The 19,167-nt window shown below is 42.5% G+C and overlaps 2 protein-coding genes across 3 annotated transcripts; both read right to left on the bottom strand.

Moving 5' to 3' along the window:
• Positions 1 to 2,145: 2,145 nt before the first annotated feature.
• On the bottom strand, positions 2,146 to 8,727 carry LOC115326690 (cuticle protein 16.8-like). 2 transcript variants are annotated; one of them, XM_042293865.1, is made up of 4 exons: positions 8,650 to 8,661; positions 8,517 to 8,555; positions 3,655 to 3,669; positions 2,146 to 2,710 (listed from the first exon to the last, which is right to left on the bottom strand). In XM_042293865.1, the coding sequence occupies exons 1-4, from the start codon at positions 8,659 to 8,661 to the stop codon at positions 2,159 to 2,161; spliced, it is 618 nt and encodes a 205-aa protein (XP_042149799.1). In that variant the 3' UTR covers positions 2,146 to 2,158. The 2 variants fall into 2 exon arrangements, with proteins under 2 accessions (XP_042149799.1, XP_029843450.1); XM_029987590.3 differs by lacking the exons at positions 2,146 to 2,710; positions 3,655 to 3,669 and adding an exon at positions 7,171 to 7,814 and having other exon boundaries at positions 8,502 to 8,555; positions 8,650 to 8,727.
• A 7,442-nt stretch (positions 8,728 to 16,169) lies between these two features.
• LOC120840982 (cuticle protein 16.8-like) lies at positions 16,170 to 17,681 on the bottom strand. Its single transcript, XM_040211799.1, has 3 exons — positions 17,627 to 17,681; positions 17,464 to 17,517; positions 16,170 to 16,482 (listed from the first exon to the last, which is right to left on the bottom strand). The coding sequence occupies exons 1-3, from the start codon at positions 17,636 to 17,638 to the stop codon at positions 16,234 to 16,236; spliced, it is 315 nt and encodes a 104-aa protein (XP_040067733.1). The 5' UTR covers positions 17,639 to 17,681; the 3' UTR covers positions 16,170 to 16,233.
• Positions 17,682 to 19,167: the final 1,486 nt, after the last annotated feature.

The raw sequence follows: 19,167 nt of genomic DNA, 5'->3' as shown, positions 1-19,167 counted from the left end.
TTACGACGGAACGTATGTCTGCAGGTAATTCAAGAAGGAGTCAATGATTATTTTCTAGATAATAAATACGTAGCGAATAACGGGGTCTATAGTCGTGGACAGCTGGAGAAACGCAGGGCGTGGCTTTTGTGTTCACGTTTCTTGTTTTGGAGCGATAATTAAATAACCGGGATTGCCAACACTCTGCTTTCGCTAAACGGTCAGTGACTTAAGAGAGCAATTCTATTCGAATATACCATCTGGGCAGATACCACTTTAGCGTGGCGACGACATTTTTGTATCCTACAGGGCGGTTCGCACATTGGCGTTTGGGCGTGATCGACTGCTTTGCGAGCGCCTGTAAATGGCTTAGGAAGACATAAGAAACTCGCGCCATCTCTCGGGCAGCCCGAAATGATTTCAAGCGCCCGGAACGGAGCTTGGAATTACTCGGTCGTTTCATGCGTGCCATTTCTTATAGACAGTTCTCAATTTTGATATCATATATACCGCAAAACATACAGTGCACTTGTAAGCGGGTCGACCGGGTTTCAGGACTTCCTGATAGATGGCGCTTCAATTTCAGTGTCCTCTTTTGTCATAAGTAGTCAGACGAGGTTGCAGCAGAGTCTGTCGCACTCGAACGTAACTGTGTAATGCGGCTATAAATTTATGAAAATCGTTCGTTAAGCTGGCTTTTTTCGTGAACAGTACGTGAGTTGCACGATGAACATGTTTACTTAATGTCTTCCCAACGTTAAGATATGCTTTTAAGTTTAGCGTTACTCCCATCAGGTCTGAAATAGTGTGCCGCTCGGGAAAGCAATGGCAGTGCGCTTGATTTGCCAATGCGCAAAAGTCAAGTTACCAGCAGCATAAGCAGGTTTTCAGGTAACGTATATGAATAGAAAAGTGCCCTTATAACCCTTTGCTGACACTGAGCGATTTCCAAATCCTTGTTTCGGAACTAAGTCGAGATTACTGCGTTGCACCAGTTTAGACTAATCATAAAAAAAAAATAGATAGTAAATTATTTCGAGCAGTGCCATACGTACCCGTTAAGCCCCGTCCCAAACGCCAGGCGTCGCCAATATGAATGCGACTATGGCCGCTATCGGCTTTTTCCAAGGTTCTTCTGAAATGAAACGACGTGTTCAACATATACGCGGAGAAATGGGAGCCAGAGGATGTTACAATCCGTGTCCGCTTCGTCCTTGGCTCGGTTTGTCCTTCTAGATGTGAAACGTGCGCGGCGGTTCGAATCGTTTTTTCCCCCTTCGACAAACGACTCCGCACGACATGAGTTACTGAGCCTAAAGCACAGCGGAAGCCAACACAAAATTCAACATGTGTTTCTTCTTCGCTAAAAAAACAACTTTTTTACTTTTTTAAAGTTTTGGTTCTTATCAGGTCTAGCGGGTTCAAGAAACACCTAGAGCTGTCGTAGGTATCTCATTTTTCACGGAATTCTTATGGTTAATTGTGTGGCAGCGTTAACAATGCTGATCAAATCACAAATATTGGCATAAGCTTATTTAATTATTTATAATGTATGAGAAATAATATAATGGATTCATGACAGACCTGCAAGTGCCTACAGCTTCTGTGGCACCATACGAGTTTTTTTTTTTTTTTTAGTCACGTCATTTAGTTGAGCGTACATTTTTGTATTTATAAATTGACAACCCTGGAGCACATTGCCGGGTTTCGCCGTCCATCAAGCAAACATACGAAACCAATCGTTGAGGACACTGCTCTCCTAATAGCTGACTAGTTCGCTTAAATTTGCTCATTTTGGAAAATTAAAGGGCGTCTCTTCGTTTCAAAGAGCCGTGAAATTACAATAGCATCATTTCTGACTGTGCTGACGCTCAAGGTAATCACACTTTCCACTGAAAATGCTTGCGTGGTGTTGGGGACAATTTACACATGCATCTACAAATTTAACCATCTGTAAACGTGCAACTAAAAACGTCTCAAGTAACACGCACAATGGTCGGTTGCAACTTGTTTATTTGAACGCCGAACGGCGCTACAACAAGCGATCAGACAAATCTATAACACGGCAATAAAAACAAAACAGGAATGAACATGCATCGCAATCCACGGGTCCTTTTTGCCGTTTTTCGTTCTTCGATCAAACATGGAAATAATTGGTAAGGACATCCAACAGGTTAACTTAGCGGCTCTTAGCACGGCCGAGGGTGTATGTGAGCGGAGCATGAGACAGAGCAACTGGTGTCACGTGGTGAGCGGTGGCGTACGAGACTGGAGCAGCGTGAAGGGCGAGCGGAGCAGCGTGAACGGCGTGGAGGGTCACCGGCGTCGAGTGGACGGCGTGCAACGTTATCGGAGACGCATGAACCGCGTGTACTGCCACCGGTGCCGCGTGAACAGCGTGGACTGCAACCGGAGCGGCGTGGACTGTGTGAACCGCGACAGGTCGAACCTGAACGCGGGGTGGGTTCGGAGGCGGGGCAACCTTAGGGGCACTTGAGATGATCTGGGCATCGGCTGGGTAGTGGGTCTCGGTGCCCGGCTCGTTGGTCTCGACTACCACGTGGAAGCCGGTTGCGTCAGCAGTGTACCTGACGGTTCGCTGGACGCCGGTGGGGTCGGTGTAGCTGTAGGAGCCGACCTTGTTGTTGTTCGCATCGCCGCTCTCTTCGTGGGTCTGGCGTGTGCCGTACTCGTCGGTGTTGTCGTAGTTGAAGTTGTACGGCTGGGGCGGCTGTTCCAAGAAGAAACAAAACAGAAACGATGCATGATATGCACTACAGACGGTGTTGCCGTATTCAAACGCTTAAATATACATGACACTCTGATCTATTTTTTAGTTGGCTAATTTCATTTGTACATTGTGCAGTTATACAATTAACTCCCCCCCCTCAAAAAAAAAAGAAATAAAAGACACTTTTTGTAAAGTATGTAATGCAAGGAAGCGAGGCAATAACCGCCTTCTTTGCTATAAACGAACATCACGAAATATGTTTTGGGGTCTGCGCTATTGCGAGATCTGTGTGGCTAAATATTGCGACGGTGAGTTAGGGCCTGTATACGTTTTAAATGCACTGCACAAAAAAAAAAAAAAAAAAACTCGTAGTATTTAAAGGTATGTTGAATCTCCAACCGAAGGGACCTGTACAGTATTTTGGTCAATACTCTAAACAAATTATTTCTTGTGGGCTTAATATTTCGCGATTTAGGTCAATGCTGAAGTTTTGGAATAATTCGCGGGTTTTAATTTTTAAGACGCGATGGGATCTCAATATAGATTCCAATGTGTTTACATTTTACAGGAATTGTTCGCGGGACCTACTTGCACGAATCGTAGGCGATTCGTGAAATTCACGAAAATTAGGTCCTTGCGAAAATTAAGTTGTTTAGAGAGAATAAATGAATACTCATACAAGCTTGAGAACATCGTGAAGTATTCCGTTTTCCATTGTGGTGTACCTTTGAAGTTCTTACTTTGTTACTCGTATTCACGGAGTACTTGTTTTCCTCGCTGTAACTTCGTACGTTCTTATCCGCCTTCGTCAGGCTTTTTCTCTTCCTCACTCTGCGTTATTAGGTCCCTCCCTATAACATACATCTCGAGATCAACTCACTGTTTTTTAGAAACATTTATCTAGTTTCCCGAACACCGCTCATCCGCCGTCTCCTTCTACTCACCCCATCGGGATCCCTCTGAGATGCCACGAAGGCGAAGAAGCAGAATATTATGACCTGAAACAAACACAGCACACCATTAGCCATCTGTAGCTCCTCCGCGTGCCGGGCTCCTGTCTATCCATAGAATCATCCGATGTGGCGACTGTGCAGGAAACAACTCAGCACCTTGGAAAACATGTCGGACCAGCAGCGCGCGTCGTTCCTCCCTGTCGTGGTCAAGTGGTTTTGGTGACCCAAGGCTTCGCGGAAGCGCTTTTATATGAAAGGCGAAGCATTCCAATGAGTCTTCGACTCATCGTTGGCCAGTGTCCTCGGTCCGCTGATAGGAAAGGGTTCGATTTTTAGGAGTCTTTCGGATGTCCTCACGCGAGCTTTTGCGCCACACGGCATAAGAGGGTAAGCGGGAGGAAGTGCCATCTCTGCCAAGAAGAGTTGGCCGATCAGATAACATCGCCCGGGGACACTTTAACTTATGCACGTCCTTCTTTCCCTCTCTTGCTCGACATTGTAAAAGTGACTTCTGCATTCGGGGGAGAGGTGCTCTCGATAACGGTGCGTGTCTTTAACGTGGGAATCTATAGGAAACGGGGAGGCAGATGCCCGCTCGGGGTGACGTCAGATTGTTTCTTTCATAAGCGCTCCTTCTTGAAAACGGAACCCAGCGTCGAATGCGAGTCACGTTTCATACGCGTTATCTCGTGCAGTAAAAATAACACCCGATAAGTGGTTAGAATGACAGTATGTGAGTTGACAGTCTTCGGTAGTTTTATGGCTGTCGTTACTTTACGTGTTCTCAGCTGCAAGACATCTGCCAGACAAGCAGTACAAGGATGTTTTTTTTTTATACTGGCAATTTAGTGTAGCAGCTCTCGGATTGAAGTAGCATATACCGAGTCTATCTTTTTTTTTTAATTGTACTTGGGCGTATGTAGCACAAGGAGTCACATATAGAACTTCAGCCAAGACCAAACAGATTTAACAGCTCGGTCTCTAGGTTATCAGAAGTGCTACACTTCCAGTACCATGTTTTAAATTTTGCTACTTATTTTGCAGATGAACTCGTAAGTTTCACAAACAACGTGTAATAGTGCATCGGCTCTGTTTAATTTCCTGGTGAAGTTCTCTTGTGGTTTTCTTCTCGGCTAACACGTGTCGTTCGTTCAAATATTTTTTTTTTCTTTAGCGCAACCTTGTCTTCGACATTGGAAAAAAAACGGGTATGTCGGGAGCCAACCCATCTAGGGTCTCTTCTCTTTTACGATAATCCCTACAAATTGGCTCGCTCCCTCGCCAGTGTCATCTGCCAATACGCTTCAACCGGCCGACATGGTGTTTTTTTTTTATATTCCTGCAATTCAGGGACAGTGCTACATGTCCCAAACGTTTATCAGCAACAAAAACAAGCAAAAAGATACGCAAGTAAGCAAGAAAAAAAATCACAAGGGTTGTTATTGATACTTCGCATAACTTGTTTCTTAATATTTTTTGATTTTTTGTTATTTCGGTGGTAAAATTTTTAGCATTATGAAAGCTTTACCTTTGAGCGAGATATCTATAAATATCTAAAACATGATAATAACTGAATAACTTTAGCTGTAAATACGCGGAAGCTATCGTGGGATACTGCAATGTGTATCTCAAAATAAATATTGAAATAACGGCTGTGATGTAGGGCTGTAATAGCCCCCCCCCCCCCCCCCCCCCCCCCCTACGAGGCACGTTTTATCAAGTTTTGAGCACATGTCTCCTTGAACTATCCTGATTAAAAAAAAACATTTTTTCCAATGTTTACGTGCCAAAACAACGCCCAGAAAATTTGGTACGCCCCATCGAAGGACTCTAGATTAATTTAAGCCTCCTAGGAATTTTTTCGTGTACAAACTAAATGTCAGTTACATGGCCCTGTTTGCCATAAGTACGGTAAAATGCTGGCTCTTCTGGTGGAATAATTGTTCATATATTAAAGCCCAGGATACCCGTTAAGTATACACACTGATCTGGAACGCCGGTGACAATAATTATTTGCATAGCAAATAAACCCGACGTTGTCTAAAGAATATCTCGCAAAACGCATTGTTAGCATGTTCTGAAAAGACTTGCTTTCTTCACTTGGCAGAATGGCGAGAATCTGGACTTCGAATTTTCGCCGAATTAGTATCCTTTCGTGTTATGATAATAATAATTGGGGTCGTGTGTATATTTATACAGAGTGTAGTTCGTCAGCCATTTCAAAGTTGTGACAAGTCACTTGCTGTAGATGAGCATATTAGCCAGTGCAGTACAACCGCTATCCTGGGTCTTTAACGTTCACCACGCAGTAGGGATACACGACCGCACGCCGGTACGATGCTCATCCTTTTGTGTTATCAAAGCAGTCAGCAGTCTTCTGGATGACCGAACTGAAACTCAAACAAATGACTGCGAATGTCTTCGAACGTCTAGATAATTTGAAAGTTGCAGACTTCCAATTCCCCATTTTTAAGTCTACAGCCAAAACTTGGCTGAAAACTCCAAACTGAGTTATATACATGGGCACTCTTGAAGCATGGCCTAGCCACGGTATGCTGGTGAGGATTTGTGCATTTGCAGCTAAGTGGTAAAGATGAATTTAGAAAACAACAATTGAGAATTTGTTGTAGCTTCCTGACGAAGGCCGGACTCCGGCCGAAACGTCGAAGATTAAATCGCCCGTTGTTGCTGTTTTCACTAAGGGTTCTTTTCTTCTTCTATACCCACACCTTCGGCCCCCCGGCACCATGCCCGATATTTATATATATACATACATACATATATATATATATATATATATATATATATATATATATATATATATATATATATATATATATATATATATATATATATATATATATATATATATATATATATATTGAGGATTTGCTACTTTACAGGGGCGCAGTATGACGGCTAAACATTGTATACGGTGTTTATGAGAAATCCGAAACCGGCTTTTCGCACCGCAGAAATAAACTAGACATCGCGGAGAGCTCAAACTCCCTCAGAACGTAGCTCCAGCCGTTCGAGCAAGATGCCAAGGTTTCAGCACGTACCGTTATCTTATTCAAAAGTTAAAAATGATTTTTTGAAATTTTCAATTAAATGGGACCCATTTTTGTCCCTTTTGGGTTTCTGGCGCCACAGAGCTTCACGTATTCGAGAGCTTCGTCGGCCAGATTTTTTTATTAAAATTTTCAGAAAATCATTTATAACATTTGAATAAGATAACAGTTAGTGCTGAAACTATGGCATCTTACTTGAATGGCTGGGGCTACTTTCTGTTGGAGTTTCAGTTCTCCGCGATGTCTAGTTTATTTTTGCGGTGCAAGAAGCCGGGTTGGGATTTCTCATAAACACCTGGTATGTCCAAATAAACGAGAACCATTCATCCTGTAAAAATAACTTAGGAGTACTGGTAAATAACAAAAACTGTTACATAAAACCTCAAGCCGTTCTAGGCAATGTTACTAAAGCTAACAAGAGACGTGACATATAGGAAAATATATTACTGTTTTATTTTCTTGGTGCACAACACCGATAAAAACACGGTGTACGTGTTTTATGCCGAATCGTGCAGCCAGAAAGAAAGACCTACTGTACAAAGAGGAGGAGTAGTTGGGCTGAACCAATGACAAAAATCATGATGCTTCAACATCGGTCATGCCCGTCTACATATGAGTGTGGGAGAACGTTCTGGACTTTAAGAATATCTAACCGATTTCACTCTGACTTTAGACTTAAGCGCTCTTGGCGCGGCCGAAAGAGTAAGGGTAAGCAATTGGAGCGTGGTGGACGGCGAAGGTGACTGGGGCAGCGTGGACGGCGTGGACGACTGGAGCGGCGTGCACGGCGTGGACGGTCACTGGAGCCTTGACGGCGACTGGGGCTGGGCCCTCAACGGCAGAGGAGGCGTATTGCACGTCGGCTGGGGCGGAGGACTTGGTGCCTGGCTCATTGGTCTCGACGGTGGCGTGGAAGCCGCTAGCGTCAGCTGTGTACTTCACGGTACGGGCGATGCCGGAGGCATCGGAGTAGGTGTAGGATCCCACCCTAGCGTTGTTGGAGTCGGCGCTCTCCTCGTGGGCGATGCGGGTGCCGAACTCGTCGGTGTTGTCATAGGCAAAGCTGTATGGCTGAGGTGGCTGCGGGAAATAGGCGACAATACACTTACACTGTATTCACTCTGAGGTAAAGGAATTGCGGTTTCAAGGTCTCTTTTTGTGCCTATTTATTTAATTTCCTACTTATAGTCCATAATATTCTCGTTAAAGCGTGTTTCCAAAAATAGTTTAGTTTCCTAAAAAATATAGAGTAAGAAAATAAATGCTGATGAATACTGGCACCGCCCTTTGTTCCTTTGGCTTCCCCGAACTAAATGGGAATACTTGAACTTAATCAAAACTTGAAGTAATCTGTTTAAAGTAGCCTTTCAGAACTACTTGAAAGCCGTCAATGTTCTGGGAATTTGAAAGTTATTATTTCGAAGTGTGTTGGTGGCGACACAGAACAACCCATAGCGGTGGACTTTATTGAGGTTTTTGAATTATTTTAAATTTGACAGTCCCTAGGTACATTTTAATTGGACGTGATATTTGTTATTCCAATCGTATTCAAAATAAAAATGTCCTAGCATTTATCAGATAAATATTTCTGGTTCGTTAACTTTAATTATGCATCCAAGATCGAGATGAACTTCCGTCAAATGTTATAAGCGAAAATATGATCAAGGAAACAAATTTTGTCCGTTGCGATTCACACACCCTAATTTCAGGTGCTGAGTACTTTGAACAGCGCATCTACGCAATCATAGAAGACGATATCATACGTACGTATTCCTCAACAACCGCGGCAGCCGCGTAGGCGACGAGGCAGCAGAGAAGCACCTGAAACGATAAAGTAGGTTTTTTAGCGAATTGCCGCTGCAGGACCAATCGTACTTCGCTTGAAACAATGAGAGCGTCTCCCAGTCAGCCGAACCTTAGAGAACATGGTGTCAGTAAGGAAGCTGTTCCTCTTGCTAGGATAAAGGGAAGGAATTGGGTTGTAAAATGCAGGTCCGAGAAGCTTTTATATATGGACTGGCGCATTCCGAAACAGGCTGGGAGTCTTGTTAGCCGCAAGCTCAGCCAATAAGAACAAAAGGACGCAGTGTTGAAATCCGAACGCGTTTATTATGAGCATCGACATTTCTGAAGAGCAGGGCCGGGAAGAACATTGGTGCAGTGCCAAGTCGGTCACCCCGATAAGATCGCACAAACTCTGGGGCTTCTTCTGCCTGGTAATTTTGTTCCTCAATAGGAGCCTGCGATTAAAACATGCCGCGAATTAATGTCGTGTATCCGTTTTATGGGTTGATTAAGGCGTATCGGTGTTGTATGACTAGGTGGGAGGTTGAGACCGCGTTTAATGTAAAGTCATAATAGCAGGCTGATTTGACTGCACGTGTTGCAGCCCGTGAACAATGCGAGAATCGCAAGTCTTAAATCATTTACAAATCGCGAAAGTCTATTCGAGGTCAGCTGAAGTAGCATGTGGGTGTGAGTTTTCAATCTGAAGCGTTCCCGTTGTACGCTGTTTTATTGTATTTTATTGCGAATCTAAGCGATTTTTTTAAACACTATTCCAGCAACGTTACGTTCGCAGGTAGTTGTAATTCAAACTATAACAATACATGCACCACTACAGAGGTAGCACAAGGACGACATCGGCGCGCTTGAGCACTTATCACAGACCAGTCTTGAGTACGTTCCCAAAGGAAATATTTCATTAGAATAAAAAAAAATATATATTCCCTTTAGAATTGTTATCGTATATTTAATTTAATTACTCGACTTCAACATTAGCAATTTAACATAAATTTTTAAAAAAAGTCTTTACGTTTTTTTACGGTTTACAAGTGAGAGTCATTTGGATATTTGTTTAGTACATTTCAGCGAACTGGCTTAAAAAGCGTCCGTTTGCTCCAATTCTATTCGTGAAGGTTAGGGTACTCTAACTTCACTGTCTGGTACAGGCTATGGTGCCGCAGTGGCGCGTTCTTAAGCAAGGCGCTCGTGCAATCACAAATTTGATGGCATGTTTTATTTTTTTTCCCAGCCAGTTTGTGGAAGTTCGTGTATGTTCGAAAAAATATTCAGGGACAGCAGAAGGAAGTAAAATTGAAGCAAACAAAAAGCACATCCATTTAGTTGCAGAAGTGTACAAAACATGATACACGCTAATCCTGTGACTGGTTTCGAAAGAAGGAACTTGTAAATAAATTTAAAATATCGGGTCGTGTTGCATATTAGTTTTGGTTTTGAGTGGCACGGCCAAATCAGAGGTTTTGTCTAAATAAATAACCATAAGAAGGTGTTGAAAAATAGAAAAATAAAAAAAAAAAACATGTAGCAGCGAAAGACACATCGACAGAGAGAATGTTGAAAGCGATGTAGAGAAATAGGTAGGAAACTGGAGTGTCAATATTGTGGAGCGAGGTCAACTCAGGTTAAAATAAAAACGGTATATCTGCCTCAGACAACCCGAGCGATGGCAAGGAAATGACATTCCCAAAAGAGATCTACATAAAGGAGTTGTACCTGCGTGTCCTTCGTTCCTACGTCTTTATACTTTCCATTTACGAGTTTTAGAATAGATCAAAAACCATATTTTTCCCCATCATTTCATTCTTGTTTCGGGGAATCATGTTGTATTCAATCACAGTTTTCTTTTGGTGTTCGAAGGTTTTTGTTTTGTTTTTTTGTAGCAGGGTGACTCCACGTTTCCTTTTTCCCCGTTACACTCACGCTGTGATTATGAGACTTATCCCACTCATTAGCCCCAAATTAAGATTTGCTTCGGACAGAGAGTTCACAATTAGGAGATTGAAGCACTTCGTTGGTCTTTCGCAGAAGTGTAGTGGTGCCTGGTATTTGGTTTCGTTCCCCTCATTACTTTTTGACTACTCCAAATTCCTAATTTGCACTCTCCATTTGGAAGAAACGTCTGTCAGAGGTGGCATAAATTTGGTAGTGGTGCAATTTAAAACTCGCGACACAGAAAAGCTGGAGTGAAACAAAAAGTCAATTAGTTGCGTATATTGCAAAAATAAAGTGTCACACCAACAGCACCAGGCAACTTCGTCCCAGAGTGTGACCATTATCCATCGTTTCCTATACTGTAAATTACTTTGTTTTTGCGAAATTGTGACTTAAGAAATATCTGATAGGAATTGATCACGCGAATATATTGTCCATAACAGTTATATGAAATACTACGAGTCGGAAATCGTTTTGCACGAAAAGATTATTCCCAAACCTACGCTGTGCAAAAATTGCAAAATATCGAGAGGATTATATTATCCATATTCATTAAAAAAAAAATAAAACCTCCCCCCCCCCTCCTATCAGCTTTGGTTATGTGCAGTACGCTGAGGACTGTGTTTTCGCACGCGGTTGTTGAAGGTCGCTATGTGGGAGGAGTGGCAAAGTCTACCTCACAGACCCTACTTATCTCCATGACGCTACATTTGTTCAGTAAAAGGAAAAACTAGCTTAGTGAAAAACTATTCCAGCCGATGAAACTCTAAAAACCGATTGTGCCACTGAACTGGCAAAAACATATATGGGGGCGTTTTTCTTTTCATTTTAGTGAAATAAAGCATTTTATTATACATTCCGGTAATTGAAACGTTTAAAAGGTCCGCGCCAACGCCTGTCCGCCTTTGCTTGTTCAAATACTCTGAGCATGTATAGGACACGAGTGCTGACGTCAGTGTTCGGCGAGGACTCGGATCCAATCACGCTCTTCGTGCCCAAGCAATGGCGACTGCCAATGTTGCTTGAGGACTTTCGAAAAAAGTCTATCATTCATCGTTTTCATGTGATCGTGTGAAAATAAAGAAGGACTGCACACTTCGAATAATATATATTTTTATTTTTTATTCTTTCTATAAATGTGTAATTGACTTTTCGATCTTCCTACTAAATGAATTGCTTCAATAATATTGAGGCCTTTGACGTGATTGCTCCACGCGAAAGCAAAGTGATGAAATAATACACGTTATTTTAGTGATTAATTTATGACAAATAATTTCATTATGTGTATTCACTTACGCGCAAGCTTGACTAAAACAGGATATATCCGTGCTTTAAGATTAACCTTCTAAGTAAATACATTAGTTCTCATTCAAAATACTGACGTGTATAAAATAAAAAAGGGATTATCGGGTGCTTTGCTAACGTTTCGCCTTGTGTACGTTTCCACGAATTGAAGTGTTAGCATAGGAGAGCACCTTTCGCAAGGGGGCTGCTAAAGCGGGCCTCCCCTCAAATTGGGTGAAGCCGGTATCAACATTTTACCTAACAACGAATTATGCTGACCTTTGGTTTCTTCAGGCTTACAATAAATAACACGCGAAGTCAAAGCTATTGAATGCTCTTTCTTGGTAGGCACTGCCTGAGCAATCCGTGGTATTTAGGAGTTCGAGTTGTTTGGTTGAAATATGTGTATTAGTGTACCCACTGTGAAAATTAGTTGACAATATAAATAAAAAAATAACAGATGTTTAAGCATTACTTGTTTGAATTTATTTTGTCTAAGGCGGGCAAGAAGTTCTGTCCAAACTTCCAGCTAAATAATTTACGCTTTCGTATGGCACTATTGCCATCATGCGTGGTGGCACGTGAACGGTAGTAAAAGATTACTAACGTTAACCAGATACAGGTTGAAGTTATGTCATCGTTTCACCAGCGTGCCTGCGCGCTCGTCCTTCTTTCGATCATGAGGCAGTTAGTCTCTCCTACGCCAATTTCACCTTAATTCAGCAGATGTGCCCATATCAATATTTATTTATTACCAAACTCTTACTGACATCATTGTGTTTGGATTGAGTTTTGTTGACTGAATAATAATGACGTGAATTAAAATTCAACGTAAAGGATGGGAAAGTTTCGTGAATTCGTGAACATTTCGTACGTGAGATATAAATTAGTTGATACATAATTTATCATTAAAATTTACTTATTTCATATAACTCCGTCACCGATAGGGTAGATCTATGACAAGGATGAGAGAATCCTGATTGCCTCCGTTCTTCACACGTATATTGTGCAGCCACTTATACTAAAAATACAGGGTCACGCTGTAGTCATGCGCAGTGTGCTTTGTTGTCACTGCAATGCTGCTCATTCACGTTCTTTCGTTCTACAACGAATATTTGTGCAGTCACATGGTGCGGAATGTGTGTATTCAATGTGTGTTCGGTGCTCGCCGACATATTTTAGTTTCTGTAAAAATGTTCGTTTAAACCTAAGTTCTTACATGAGTCGCGCACATTACCGAACAAGTGGATCATCGTAGTTTGTTGGTGCACAGATGATAAGTGGCATATTCATCGCAGTGAGAGAAAGAGCAGGCGGCGAGCCAGAAACGTGCCGGTTATCCTGTAGAGAATGCAGCGAACGAGCACGTTCATTTATTGGTGTCAGGCTTGATCAAGAACCTTGGCAAACCAGTGCTTCTCTTAAAGGGGTGCTGAAAAGGTGGTCGAATTCCAATGTCTGCAAGAGGAGGGACCCGGCGCCTCAGGTGAGAGTTTGTTGTTTTTCTAACTTGCTGGAGTGACGCAATAATCGTTAAAATTGCGTAGCCTCTCGATGTGCGCCAAGGACTGTCGTGGAAGAGAAAGGATATGAGAGCGAGAAAATTGGAAGAATGTGGGATCAATACTGGTCTGAGATGAGTTTCGCACGTAGGCGCTCGTATTTCTGTTTGATTTGAGGCATTCGCAACCTTCGTCAGGTTGAGGAACTACACGACTTCTATAACCCGTGTTTTAACTTTCTTCGGATGCTGTAGTTGCAGTGTTTAAACGTTCCGTTGCCGATTTCAATGTTTACCTCACTGATACGAGCGCTTCAAACGCAAGCTACCAGAACTAAGTTTTGCCCGATAGGCAACAAGCGAAATGCTATGTGTCCGTAGCGTGGCGAAAACTTCTGAACGTGTGTTGCGAAGGGGAAGCAGGAGGGAGTGAAATCAATAATTTACACCTTTGCGGTGTCGAATCGTTGAACAATAGGCAAACATAAATGGGTTTGAACTGTGGTGAAACGTTAGCTCTGGCAACGCCGAGGGCGCAAATTATTTGCTCTTCTCCACCTTTTAACATATGTTGATGTCTACAAAATAGTTAGGTGTAGTACGATTGCCTCGTGTGCAGAATCCCCGTCGCAAGAGCCCCGCGTCATTAGCCCCACGTTTTGAAAACCCCGCGTTCAATTACCCCGTCCCGTATTCCCCCCGTGCCAAAAGCAAAGTCCTCACTGACCCCGTCCCACCTTCTTCACGCTTCAACCAGCATTGTTCTGTCTTTACCTGATCCGTTGAGGGCCCACAAAGACAATGTTAAGTAAAATAAACAACAAATAAGGTTAACTTGAATCACAAAGAAACTTAGAATGACGTACAAGTGACCAATCGGATAAATCTGCATAACCAGTGATGCACCCATTGAATTATAGACTATATCTGCCTAGATAGATCAAAAAAGGTTTAGAACGACGTAACAATGGGACTGGTGTTTGGTGCTGTATATACGTAATAAGTATGGCGCCATGAGCTCTGGGTTTAACATTTTCGACAGAACCGTCAAAGCTGTGAATCCGCGCTTTTTTTCAAAGTCGACAATTGCATTTGGTTTAAAAAAAAAAAAAAAAACGCAGACGAGCTGGTGAGTGACCTTCATAGTAACCCTGAGACGTAGGAACAATAAAAAAACGAAGTTCGTTGTTCTGTCTGTATTTTTGTTTTAAAATTTTCCTACGTCTTTGGCTCAATGCTTTGGTTCAATGCTTATTCATAAAAACTGTAACTTTAAATGTTTGCCGGTGACTGATATATTATGTTTGTTCTCTTTTTGAACGTCAATCGTTATTTGAGTCACGGGTACGGCATGATCGTTACACAGGAGTTAAAAGCAGAATAATCTGTCCTCGGGCTGAGGACCGAACTACCTGACATTGGGGATTCGCGTCATGGGCTTATGAGACTGGGGCTTTTGAAAGTGGGGCAAAAAGGCCCGGGTGTTTGCCGCGAGGCATTTGACACGGGGCTTTTGACATCGGATGCTTTCGTGCACCACCCAACTAGTTGTGGTTATACATGATCGAAACAAGGTCTTTTCATTGAATAGAGCGGTAAAGTGACCTGGATCCCAGCAACATTACTGCCCTAACAAATTTGGGCGCTCTCTCTGCGTTGCAGTCAGGTTTTGCAAACAATTGCTACGTTAATCTTTTCCACCTCAGGGTCAATGTTTGGGTCGACTTTCTAAGAAAAACGAAAACAAAAACTATACTCCGTTTCACCTTCAGTCCGAGCGCAGCGGACGCTAGAAGCCATCGCAGCCAATCCAGCGTGGAGAGAGTGTCATGTGACCTTGAGCTCCCTGCGTCGCTCTGCCCAACCGGCAGGTCACGCGATTTCCTCCCGGCGCTGGATCGGCTGGACAGCTCGTGGCGTCCACTGCGCTCGGACTGAAGGTGGAACGGAGTATAACAAGTTATTTTTTAATATGTGTATATTTGTTTTCTCAAAATACACTCCGTTGCATGGCGTATTGTCTGTATCACCACCGCCTTAATTGACTCGGAGAGATGAGTGATAGTTTCCCAACAATCTTGCGCACTCACAGGCTACAAAAATGTTTTCCATGTGCCCTGGAATAAGTAATTAATGTTTTATTGTTTAAACAAGAGTCGCTTAACTTGCTTATACGCAATTTTATAACGATGCTCAGCGTAAGAGGCAAAGAACTGCAGATTGCCGCCGCCAACATATTTCTTTTTAAATTTAGGCCGCTCTTGAATTTACATAGTAGCGGTGGAACGTCAAATTACACCGAGGTCGGTTAGCAGCACGCCCAGGTTATATAAATCAAGATGTAATTCATCAGCGTTTTTATGACATAAGAAGCTGCGAGTCAAGATTTATAAGCACGTTCACAGCATTCTTCTTTTTTCAAGGGTAGGCCACAAAATTCAAGAAATTCTGACCGGAATCCAATTTCATACTGTAATTAACGGGTTGCCCATTAGCCTTGGTCTGTCGATACTAATTGTACATATAACCAAAGCCAACTGATTATCCCGATGTCTCCCCTTATCTTCAACTCCATGTTTTAGGCAGAAATGGGGCAGAAGATAAGTGCAATAGTTTACCCTCCATTATTATTTTTCGCTCGTCATACTGGGCAAATTAGACAGCAGGTGTATCTTTGGCTTTTGCCATAAGCTGAGAACAAAGAAAACTCACCTCATCAGGTTGACTAAACGATAAATATTTGTACAGAACAAATATCGCAGCAAATATAGGTTCCACCTCCGAAAAAAAAAAAAGAAGAAAAACACAGTAAACATGCATGTGGTATAGTGAGGTTTATTTAAACTTTACTGTAGATTTAGCCTGGAAGAGGGAGAAGGAGATGGGAGCGAAGAAAACAGCTTAGGTGACAGGGGAGCCGTGGACGGAGCGCACCACTGGGGCAGGCTATACGACCTTGAGAGCTACTGGAGCTGGCCCCTAAACGGCAGAGGAGGCGACCTGAACGTCAGCGGGGTTGGAGCTCTTGGTCCCTGGCTCGTTGGTCTCGACGGTGGCGTGGAAGCCGGTGGCGTCGGCGGTGTACCTCACGGTACGGGTCATTCCGGCGGCATCGGTGTAGCTGTAGGATCCCACCCTAGCGTTGTTGGCGTCGGCGCTCTCTTCTTGAGCGATGCGGGTGCCGAACTCGTCGGTGTTGTCGTAGGAGAAGCTGTATGGCTGGGGTGGCTGAAAAAAAAAAAATGAAAGACGTTTACAAATTTCTGTAGTGTGAAACTAGAGCCCAGCTCTTGAAGTGGAGGAGAAGAGGGTATGCCCCTTTTCCTCCTCCTACCCTCCTTCTCCTCCGTTCCTGCTCTCCTCCTCCCCCTGCTCCTCCTTCCCTCCTTCTTTCCTCCTCCTCTCCCCCTGCCACTGAATTTGTTCATGGGTGACGTCACACGAAGTCGTGACATCATTTTCCCCGATGAATTTAGCGGGAAAACTGAATTGGCGTAGAGGTCACGTGACGTGAATTTCCCCGCAAAGTTCAGCGGGAAAATTTCCCCGATAGCTTTAGCAGAGAGACGTCCCATAATGGAACTGGCGTGGTTACGGCGACGCCGCTCAACCCGGAAACGGGCGACTAAGAGCTGCACTCTAAAACGTGATGTACCGTTGAATTCACAGATCCCTCCTAGCTAGAAACTCAGAAGCCCTTGTTTTAGTTTTTCTATGTTACCATTCGTTTATTGGTACAAAATTAATACCTATAAAAGTGTTAATTCTGGGACATTGTGTTCATAACTAGGCCACATCGATAGAGAAATAATATCTCCGCTTTTGAAGATTTTACTTCGGAAGAGCATTTACTGTGAATCGAGCTTGCCCGCTTATGCTGGTGCCCCAGATGTGTATTTTTCACCACATTGGGCGTTGTGTTGACAGCCTTTCGATTATTGAGATGACCGCTGGACACTGCCTATCGTTTTTAAGCGCAATCACTGTGCCACTATGTACTTACATATACAGGAAGGACCCATCAGAAATTTGAACGATTTTAAATCGAGAATCAAGATTTTGCCTCAATGCAAAACCTTTAGATAAGAAAAAACTTATTTTAGAGCTGACTTTACATGTCTTAGAAGGTTTATATAATAAATGTTTAGTAAAAAATGTATGGATTACACCGCCGCTTACGATCCCGATGAATCTGTTATTTTTACTCACGTATTCTTCAACCACTGCTGAAGCCACACATGCGAAGAGACAGCAAAGAAGGACCTGAAAGACGAAGGCAAAGTTACGTTTCGCGGACGTGTTACTGTGCTCGACTGCGCAGAATTGTTTTGTAAAAGCAAAGCGTGAAATTCTTATTTTAAAGCGTCCGCACCTTGGAAACCATGATGAGAGATGAGAGAGATACTCCTCTGGGAAAGACACAGCAAAAACCTGAAGGTGACCGCTTCTTAAAAGGGCTTTTATACCGTTTCAGTTGCATTCCTATGCCGACAAAGAGGCCGTTAACAATTCAATCAGGTATGCAGTGCTAAGGTACAGGTTTTCAGATGCTGACGTGCCTAGAACGAGCATCGAGATCGGAGAGCGAGTTAGCGTAGCTGCAAAGACCCGTTCATTGCTAAGACGGACGCGGTGATAAGCACAGGTATGTGGCCTGTTCTACTGCCCTGATTGCTAATTTGGAGTGAACAGGAAATAGTAAAACTCTAAATGCCGTCGATTACTCTATTATGATTTTGTAAAAAGTTTTTGCATGAAAGGTTTTGTTCAATGTGTACATTGGAATGCAGAGAAACGTTCCAAGGTGCCCAATGAAGACCTGCTTCATTTCTTGTAACGATCTGGCATTTTATGAATTCCTCAATTTGGAGTATGCGGAAATTTGAGGAAGTTCTGTAGCCAAATTATATAATTAAGAGTAAAAATATAAACTCAACGGCTAAAGAAATAAAAAGAAAACTTCTGTTTTTGTATTTTGGTTTTGAACTTCAGTCAGGTGCGCAACTACGGTTTAACTAAATGATAGTTAATTCACACTGCTATAAGTACATAATGGCATTTATAGCAATATGGGTTGAATTAAGTTTTTATCTTTATTCATAGCTCTTGGGCTAATGAACAAGGCACTAAGTTGCCTGATATATAAAATGAAATAGATCAATTGTTTCCTTGATTTTTTTATATATACTTTATCAAGATCATACGAAAGAAAGCAAGCCCGCACATCAAATTTGTGTTACAGGATCATAGCACTTCAACAAATTAAATCCACATTTTTGTTAAAATAAAACCACCAATAAAAGTAAACTTTAGTGCGGGCAAGAGTATAGACATACATAAAACTCCGTTGCGCCATCGGAAAGGCAAAAAAGTACTTGTAAAAAGTACTGAGTAATATTCTAGAAGCTGTGTCGCAAGTGGAGGGCCATCAAAGTTCGAGCCCACAGGAGGATTAGAACACGGCAGCCTAAACTCTTGTAGGGCTTATTGACGAAAGAAGTAGTAAATTGTACGATGTGCTAGTTTGGTGTTTATAAAAAAATGTTCATGAACGTCTACAACTTCACATACTCATTATTTTTGCGCCTTTGGTGAACACCAAAACGGCGTCACATATCGATAACTTTTGTTTCAACGAAGATTGATCAATTTGTGCCTCTTTCGGAGGAAAGCTTATCAACAATCATAGCGTTGACCAACTGCGTTAAATAATCAATATTGCGATGTTGGTAACCGCCTATACGGGTTTGCTATGTGTTGGCACCATATTTAAATGCGAGATCCCGGTGCACATTTCACTCTATATTGGAGAATATAAATGTAATTCGATAAAGTATATCTCTCGAAATCATCTAGTACGCACCTACACCTTGCGCAATTTACTACAAGCAATTTCAATATAGCATATCTTTG

The sequence above is a fragment of the Ixodes scapularis genome, unplaced genomic scaffold (genome assembly GCF_016920785.2).
Source record: "Ixodes scapularis isolate PalLabHiFi unplaced genomic scaffold, ASM1692078v2 PGA_scaffold5__190_contigs__length_132052651, whole genome shotgun sequence".
Lineage (NCBI taxonomy): Eukaryota > Metazoa > Arthropoda > Arachnida > Ixodida > Ixodidae > Ixodes > Ixodes scapularis.
Note: the sequence above shows the minus strand (reverse complement) of the source record. Positions and strands in the feature narration are given on the sequence as shown.